The sequence below is a fragment of the Pteropus alecto genome, unplaced genomic scaffold (assembly GCF_000325575.1).
Source record: "Pteropus alecto unplaced genomic scaffold, ASM32557v1 scaffold121, whole genome shotgun sequence".
Classification (NCBI taxonomy): domain Eukaryota; kingdom Metazoa; phylum Chordata; class Mammalia; order Chiroptera; family Pteropodidae; genus Pteropus; species Pteropus alecto.
In genome coordinates this window covers 15,727,520-15,737,142 of record NW_006434369.1, presented here as the reverse complement: position 1 = coordinate 15,737,142, position 9,623 = coordinate 15,727,520, and the positions used below count along the sequence as shown (strand labels likewise).

The window sequence follows — 9,623 nt, the reverse complement described above, 5'->3', positions numbered from 1 at the left end:
GAACTAGCTGATCTGTGGTTTAGCTTATTGCTCTTATTATTTTTAAGAACATCCTTTGGTTTAAAGCCCTTGCCCACACCATCTCAAACAAAGTCAGTTATTGTGGGCAACAGATCCCTTTTCTTATGGATTACCTCTCCCGCAGGTAAAATCTCTGAACCACTAGTCTGGGTGCCAAGTAGGATGGTAGCCTCTGGTCTTTCATCTCAGCTTGCATCTCCCAAATTTGAAATTGGGCAAGAGCATTCAAAGTCCCCAGTATTTTTACCCTGCCACTCCTGGGGCAGAGCCTCCTTATGAGTAGAGGCCAGGTGGAGGAAAGGAGCCCCTGACCTCTCATACTCACCTGGAATTTTGCCTCTTTTACTTAGATAGAGTAAGAGAGGGAAAAATGCTGGTGGCTTGTCTCTCCTGGTAAGCTGAGGGTAGTGAGCTCCTGTTACTCTGAATTGGACGATGGGGGGAAGAAGGAAGTAGGTCATGGCTCAAAAGTTACAAACTTTCTCTGTTCTTATTGTGTGTTAGTAGATTTTCTTGAATAAATATTTCTTCATTTGCTCTATAGCCTTAAAACAATTTTCAGAGACTTTTAGTTTTAGTTTTTTGGTTTTGTTTTGTTTTAAGTAGTTTCACCAGCTTTGCTTATTTGGTTGGGAATTTTATCTACAGAGCTCCTTATACTGCTTTTACTTTTTAAGCATATATTTTTTTCTAGATATAAAAGTCTGAATTGACAGTTTCTCCTTCCGTGGCTTGTCAACGGACTTCCATTGTTGTGGCCCTATATATAATGTCTTCTCCTATCCTCTACTCACTAGCTGGTGAGTGTTTTCCTTTTTAAGTTTGAATACAGTGATCATTGGTGTGGTTTATGCTGAACGCCTACTTTCATTTTGAGAATCTGGAATTTTGATACATGCTAAGCAGAGGGGGTGCCTATGTGACCAGCCCCCAATAAAAATCCTGGACACTGAAACTCTAATGAGCTTCTCTGGCAGAAAAGACTTGCATGTGTTGTGACAACTCGTTGCTGGAGGAATGAAGCATGCGTCCTGTGTGTCCACTGGGAGAGGACCTTTGCAAGCTTGCAGTTGACGTTTCCCCTATGTACTTTATACTTTTGTTGATTTTGCTTAATGTCCTTCTACTGTAATAAATCATAGCCGTGAGTAGGACTGTATGCTGAATCCTGTGTTTCCTCTTAGTGAATCATCAAACTTGGGGGTGATCTTGAGTGTCCCCAATATACCAACTGTTACTTTCCACTGGCCTAGTATAATTCAGGAGTTTGCTGAGAGCTTGAGGGGTTTGATATGTTGTTTTGGGAGCTTGCCCTTCCATGGGGCCCTTCTGTCTGTGATCTCCTTAGATTTCTAGTCATTCCGTACTCTATCTAAACTCCTGACTGCCTTCTGATACCTGAAGCCTATAAGACTGCTCTTCCTTCCTGAATTTTACCAGCAGCAGACTGGGGAGCACAGAAGCCATTAGGTTCCCTTATTTCAAGGGTCCAATCTCCTCAGTTTGGGGCTTTTGGTTTATTTCCAGTGCCATCGAATAGTTGTTTATATTATTTCTCTGTTTCTTGCAGTAGAACCACCTGCCTGTGTTCTTAAGTAGTTAACAGCTCTTCTTAGTGGTTAAGGCAACTTTTCCTGTTTTTAATGGGTAACACAACTTTCAAATGGCTGGTAGAAAACAGATCTTCTTCATCTAAAGAGCATGTTGCTTTTCTAAAGTCTACCAGAATTATTTGATATAAGCAAGGTTTTTTTGTTTGTTTGTTTGTTTGTTTTCCATAGTGAAGCTCTGTTATTCCAAATTGTCTAGCCATTTGGTATAAGACCCAAACCTGAGAAAAGCTTTCATCGTTGCTTATGGTTTCAAAGTTATCCTGGCAGTCTACTCTCACTGTTCTGGTAGGAAGCAGAGAAAGTATTAGCAACCAATATGACTGCTGACACAGTTACTGATGATGATACAATGTGACAAACTTTTCCTGCTGTGATTATTTTGCAACTTTGGTCTTTTTCTTATAAGCCAGTATGTTTACATGCCTTGTCCTGATATTATATGTTGGCTGTTAGGTATTTTAACTGCAACAGTGGCAGAGTTTCTCTTTCTTCCTTTTCTTACTGAACTCTTAAACCAGTTTTGATTCCACATGGATTTTTGTTCATGTGTTAGTGAACCTTTTGTCCATCCTTTTCTTTCTGTCTTCAGCGCTTTCCTGGGCCTAGAGATACTGAAGTGTTCTCTGAGGTAGGTAAAGTGGGCTAGAGATTTGGAATTATCCTTTTTGATTAATTTCACTGCTTTGCAAGCCATCAGAGGACTTTGTAATATTAAGGAAAGCCTGGTTTTACTTGTTTCACATTTTGTTTTTTATAGATTGAATTTTAGAAGGAAATCCTAACCAAGAAAACTTTGGTCAATTTACCGTGCCACCGGTAGTCAAAGAAGGTTGTTATGATTTGAATTTGCAAGAATTTTATTTCACATGTCATTGTGGGTAACCTTGTAATATAATACCTAGGTAATATGGATATTTTCATGTCTGTCTGTCTTCATTTTGTCTTGATTTTTAAAAATCTTAGTAGAACTCGTCTGCAGTTCTATATTTCAAGAGTTTGCTTTTTATAAAATTCTTTGTATTGAAATTCTGTAATTAAAAGTAGATACTTGCATATATACTTTGAGATAGTACATTGATAGTGGTTTTCAGAAAGTTATGTTGGTGGGAGAAGGGAGTGAAAACCCAAAGAAAAATTTATTCATGTGTCTGTCTTGTAGTTTTCCTCCCTCACCAAATCACTTTATGCTTAATATTTCAGTAAAAAAACTTTCTTGAATCCAGGTGATGCCTGTTTATGGGAGATTAATATATTTTAGCCACTCATACCAGGAATCGACAGGACCTTTACATTTAAGCTTTCGAAGGGTAAAGGACATCTGTCCTTGAATGGGCACTGGGGGGGTGAGGGGGGGGAATGTGCCCAGTTTAGTCTGAAGTTGGTATTTAGAGGCCTGTGGTGGTTATTGGTCCAAACCTTCCCACCCTCTGTATAGTGCCAGTGTAACTGTTATAAACCTGCCACTTCAAAGTCATATTTGTTGTCTCCTTGTCAGCCTTATGTATCTTGTCAGCTTGTAAACCATGTCCCCCACAAGATTTATTAGGCAGCATATCTACAACCAAATGTTCTATTGTTCCTTCAAGCTAGGACCTGCAGGTTAACTCAAAGAATGGTTTTTACATTTTTAATAGTTGAAAAAAAAACAAAAGTACAATATTTTATGACATATGAAAATTACAAAATCCCAATTTTGGTGTTCATAAATAGTTTTTTGTTTTCTTTTTAATGTCACCTCATTTAAGTATCAACTGTGGTTGCTTTTGTGCTAGCAAGGTTGAGTGGCTGGCAGACAACTTGGCCCTTGTGGGCCTTTTCATAAAGTTTGCCAACCCCTGATCTAATATGTCCCGTGTTATTGCCTCTTTTTAGTGTCTAAACAAAGTCTGACCACTGAGTGCACAGAAAACACAGCACATGTATCCACTGCAGCTGCTGAGTTGGTCCCTGTTGTACCTCCTCCAGGTTTCCTCAGACAGACAGACAGACAGAATGAACAACGAACAAACTGGTTGGGGGAACTGGCACATGAAGGTTCCAGGGGTATCAGCCATGGAGGGGAAAGATACTCGTCATGCTTTCCCAGACAGAACCCTGCTTCCGCTTTAAGGAAATGGAAGAACGGAAAATGAGATGCTCTGTTTTATTGTACTTCATGTTTCTGGAATGGAAATAGATTTAGAAAGAAAATAAGTATTAAACATAGTTTTATTTTATGAGATTATCTCTTTATCCTTTGTATTTAAACTTTTAAATTATTTCTGCCATGAAATTGATTTGCATGGAATTTTCCAGAAGTACATCTTTTACTTAAATTGAAATACTTATACCCATATACATAACTCTTCACAAGCAAAGGAGCAGGGGAAAAATCACTTTCAAAGCTCTCTCTTCTATATTATGGACTGTCTAGACTCACATATGCAGATCTGACATTACTTACTGATTGTGGTGATCTCTTAGGCATGGAATCTGCAGTCTGCTGAAACAAGGCCTTTATTTACCCTTAATCCTGTTTGAATGGGAGCAGTTATGTGTATTTTATTTTAGGCTTTTCTGTGCTTAAGGACTCTAATTCTCTATAGCCCAGGTAGATATATTGGAGTGTTTTCGGTTGGTTTTTGTTTTCATTTTGAGAATAGGAGAAATGATGGGGTGGGGTATTCTCCCATGGTTTAAAAGTGTCTGTAGTTTATTCACTTAGACTTTGTTCTTTTGGAATTAGATACACCGTCATGTCATCTGACCTAACCTATAACTTTGCCAAAAATTTGTTGATGTTCTCGATAATTGATGGGCTTAGACCTTTGTGTCTTTAAAGAGTTGTATGACTGTAGGCCTCTACGTATAAGGTATGGAGGTATATGCTGTCATTGGGAAAGCAAGCTGATGGTTTTTATGTTAACTGGAGAAATTACAGATTCTAAATATTTCTCCAATAACATGGGGGAGACTATATCAAATATATTTTGTTTATATGAGTCATAGAAGATTTCCCATTTACACTTAGGATGTTAAAGTAGTAGAATTTGTCGCAGTAATAATGTTCTATGGAAAGGTTGTGTGAATTCATAAATTTGATATGGGATATATTCATCCTCAAATTCAAAGATTAACATTTTCCCCTAAAGATGTTAGCGTAAAATTAGTTTAAAACCAAGATTTAAAGGTAAATAACCTGACCGTTCTTGACTACTTTATTACCAATAAAGCATTACGATTTCTGTTGACCTTTTTCATTTTAACCGAGTACTTCTAAAGCAGCCATCCCCAACCTTTTTGGCACCAGGGACCAGTGCTCTTGTGAGAATCTAATGCCTGATGATCTGAGGTGGAGGTGAGGCAGTGATGATAGCACTGGGGAGTGGCTGCAAATACAGATGAAGCTTCTCTTGTTCTCCCACCTGCCGCTCACCTCCTGCTGTGTGGCCTGATTCCTAACAGGCGACGGACCGGTACCATCCATGGCCCAGGGATTGGGGACCCCTGTTCTAAAGGATACTTGCAAAACCAATCAGGTTTCCTCAGTGAGCCAGTTCCACACTTTAGAAGGCTCTTAGCTCTTCATAGCTTGGTGTACTTACCATAGTCAGGCTATTGCTTGAGTGCTTGCTGTTGGTAACCTAAGGATGACGATGCAAAAGGCTATAGATGACTAGCAATGTTCCAGTTGTGACTGTGAAAACCAACTCAGATGGTCAGGGCTTAATGTAAATATAAAGAGCCTCCTGTGAATTACAAAAAAAAAAAAAGCTCTATACTCAATGCACGTACATATACTCTGAACATAAAATTTTAGCATTTTTACTTAATTTTAAGGAAATTGCTAAAATCCCAAGTGCTCTGTTACTATTCCATTTTCAGACGATTTGGCTCAGGGAAAAGATCATTTTCATTATTTATTGTGGGTTTTATTATTTTGATGTTTTGTTACTAAGCTTGTATTTTTTTCTTTTTAGATATTACGTTTATACTTTTTTCTTTTCTTTTATAAACAGGTTGAAAGGATTGTTGACAAAAGGAAAAACAAAAAAGGGAAGACAGAATATTTGGTTCGTTGGAAAGGCTATGAGAGTGAGGATGACACTTGGGAACCAGAACAGCATCTTGTGAACTGTGAGGAATATATTCATGATTTTAATAGACACCATACTGAAAAGCAGAAAGAAAGCACATTAACCAGAACAAATAGGACCTCTCCAAACAATGCTAGGAAACAGATTTCCAGATCCACCAACAGCAACTTTTCTAAAACCTCTCCTAAATCACTAGTGATTGGCAAAGACCACGAGTCCAAAAACAGTCAGTTATTTGCTTCCAGCCAGAAGTTCAGGAAAAACACAGCTCCATCTCTCTCAAACCGGAAGAATATGGACCTAGCAAAATCAGGTATAAAGATACTTGTGCCTAAGAGTCCCATTAAGAGCAGGACCGCAGTGGATGGCTTTCAGAGTGAGAGCCCTGAAAAACTGGACCCCGTTGAGCAGGGTCAGGAGGACACGGTGGCGCCAGAAGTGGCAGCCGAAAAGCCGGTTGGAGCTTTATTGGGCCCAGGAGCAGAGCGAGCTAGAATGGGAAGCAGGCCCCGAATACACCCACTAGTGCCTCAGGTGCCTGGCCCGGTGACTGCAGCCATGGCCACGGGATTAGCCGTTAATGGAAAAGGTGAGTGTCCAGGTGAGTGGCTCAGTGGGCATCATCTCTGTCAATGGCCACAAACTATTACTTGGCATAAGTGTTCCTTCCTTCAAGTTGATCCTATTCTAGAGGGTGGGGAACCTGCAGAGTCAGTTTCTAACATATATTTACTATAACCTTTGAGTGATTTTGCCAGCTTCTTCTTTCTTTGAAGCCTTCAGGATTTATCTCTTAAATCAGCACTAGCTATCCCTACTTAATTGTCTACCCACAAACTACCACCGTGTTGATGTGCTTTAAACAACATCTCACTCTAAATAAGTTATGGTTAGTATTTTTTTTTACAGGAAGTTTCTTTCCGAAGCCATCTACCTACCTTTATACATCTTAGACACTGAGTCTCATTTTAAGAATCCACCTGAATTTTCTAAATGTGACTAGTATTGATTAGAAGTAATGATCTTTATTTTGCTAATGCATTTAAATAACCAGAAATCAATTGAGAGTTTGCCTAGTAGAGCCTTCAGGACTTGAATTTGTTTTTTTTGTAAATAGTCAGCTGTTCAAATCCCATTGTCCTTTTTTCAGAGTGGGAGTCTGTTCAACATGGGTGGTATTTTCTGTTTTATTTTTACCCCTGTTCCTGGATTCTACAGCTTAGTTGAGTGTACCATGACCTCCCCAAACACCACAGTTGGGAATTAGCATAGACAACTTTCTTCTCTCCACTTTCCCATGTCTAGCTAGCCACCGATCTGTATAGATTCTATTAAGTGTGTTTCTCTGTTAGTAAGCTCTACTCACCCTCCCTCACTTTAGGCCCTGGTGACTTATTACCTATCATAGCTTTCTAATCGCTCTCCATGCTTCCTTCCTTTTGACAACTCCCATCTATTCTTGGATGGGCGAGGAGAACTCCAGTCTCCAATCTGATTGTACCACCATCGCCTCAGCAGGTGTGCTTTTGAGTATCTCTGCTCAGCACTCACCTGCCTCTCTCACTCCATCTCTCCATGTCAGTACTCCTGCCATCCCCTCTGCCAGGGGCTTCATGCCTTTCCTGTTCCTTGTTCGCCTCATCAGCTCTGAATCTTCCTTTTGGTACAGGCGCCACCAGTTCCTGTGTCCTTTCATCTCTTATGGTCCTCTTACCCTCTGTTACAGTATTGTAATTGCCTCTTTACCTGTGTGTCTCTCCCTCCACTAATGCTTAGTAGACTAATATAAAATGAAATAAAATGATGTTTGTTTGTTTGGGTAGCTGTTTTCCCCTAAAGAGAAATATTATCTAAGACACTACTCTAACCATCTTGCTGTGGTGCCATCAAAGTTTTGGCCTTGTCCCTTGTATAGCAGTGAAGAGGAATATAAACTAAAATATGTGATTTCAGCATTGGCCAGTAAATTGCCATCTTGTTAATGATTTTCAGATACACACTTTACTCAAATACTCCTCCTCTTCCCTTACTACAAAGGTTTCGCCTTTACCTATATGAAGGAACTTGTGTGAGCTCATTTACACAGTAGATTTCCCATGTTGTTGTCTGGCTCATTGATACAGTTTTCTCTTACCTCGTTGTAGATGAAGGACCATAGAGGTTCAGAGGTAGAAGAGACTTTATAAATCATCTAGTTGCATGCTGTGTTCTACAGATAGGGAAGTCAAGTTCAGAGAGACTGTGATGTTCAGACGGAACTGAAGGCAGAGATGGAATCAGAACATTTCTCAATTTCTACTCCCATGTTCTTGTCAACATTGCTTATTGCCTCCACTAGACAAGAATCTACTTCTTTATTGATTATTTAGGGCAAGGCCCTGTGCTGGGCTCTGGTGCTACAAATAAGGATTGGGCCTGTGCTGACTCTCTGGGGGTAGGAGTTGGCAAACTACAGCCTGTGGGCCAAACCAAGCCTACTACCTGTTTTTGTATGGCCTGTAAGCTAATAATGTTTTTTTTGTTTGTTTTCTACTGTTTGTAAAAATCAAGAGGAATACTGTTTCATGACACATGAAAACAAAAGATTCAAATTACTATGTCCATAAGTAAAGTTTTATTGGAACACAGCCATGGTAATCCATTCACTTACGGTCTCTGGTTGCTTTCTGGCTACAAGGACAGAGTTGAGTCTTTGGGGCAGAGACCATGTAACCTGCAGAGCTAAAAAAAATTGACAGGCTGGTTCTTGACAGAAAATGTTTGCTAATCTCTGCTCTAGGAAGTCACAGTTCTGGGGCAGTATTGCGGCAGGGGCGGTGGGGGGTGGCGGACGCAAAGGGACACAAAAGGTTCTGTGGTTCCGCTCTGATTCTCTACAAAAGTTGTATCTACCTACCTTTTGACGGGGGAAAGGAGCACAATTTTCAAAACCTTTTTGACCCTCAGCAAAAGCCTTCAGTTTTGTATAAGAAAGGTAATGGCTTCTATTTAAATAAAGAGCTGGTGACTTCTTTTTTATTACTCTTCTCATTTCAAAAAATTTTAAATGTCCTAAGAGTGGCTTTGGTTAAAACTACAAGGGACGTGCAAGCATAAAATCTTAAATTATTTTATCTTGTCCTATGGAATTAGATAGATTGGGGTTGGAGTAACACTATATTTCCAAGGCCCTTGTGACTGACTGCCTTTCTATTCTGGCCCTGAGTCCTATATATGCTCCACTTAGATGAGAGCAGGCACAGAAATTACTTGGGAATGTTTTTAGGACATTGGTGAATGACATCCCCCTATGGTCATGATCTAAATCAGGCTTGTAGATAAGGAAGGAAAAGAACCAACACCTCCACCCACAGGAGCCTGCCATTCTGAAAGAAATGCAATGTCAAAAGCCAGTGATGTCTTAGACACCTTGGTCCCCTACCTTTGCTTCCCTTCACTCTTTTCCCTTTGTAGAAAGATGATTTTGTTCTTCCTTTAATTAGAATGTAAGCTCTAGGAAGGGATTTTGTTTTGCCAGGGCTAAATCTTACTGTATCCAGAGTGGTGCCTGCATATAGTAGGTGCTCTGCCAATGTTTGTGGAGGGAATGATTCCAGTGCTCACTAAAGAGAAGGATGGTAATGGGTCATGATAGCCCTATTGTTGGGCCACACTAAACGGGAGGGGAAAATGCTACTGAAACGACAAGGTATGTGTGGGCCAGAAGCACGGAAACATTCCAGAAAACCTCGTATTTGCTCTCAGAGTGTATCTTTCCTGAATGAAGACATGTAGTATCCAAAGCTGTATTAGGTTGTTGGTCCACTCTCAAACATTTTTAAAGCAGTTGTTTTTTACTTTCCACATTTATTTTAGAGCTACTTAAGAAAACTAGTTTTTCTAAAACTAATTGAAGCAGATACCCATGGCATCG

The 9,623-nt window shown here is 39.8% G+C and overlaps 1 protein-coding gene across 3 annotated transcripts in view; it reads left to right on the top strand.

Annotated features, from left to right (window-relative positions):
- The window catches only part of CDYL (chromodomain Y like), a 166,345-nt gene that overhangs the window by 85,695 nt on the left and 71,027 nt on the right, over positions 1–9,623 (top strand). For 2 of the 3 annotated variants that reach the window (XM_015587323.2, XM_025044925.1), the window contains exon 2: positions 5,633–6,311. In XM_015587323.2, coding sequence (XP_015442809.1) covers positions 5,633–6,311 — 679 coding nt within the window. The remainder of the gene's footprint in view (positions 1–5,632; positions 6,312–9,623) is intronic. The other variant, XM_015587324.2, reaches the window with a different exon arrangement.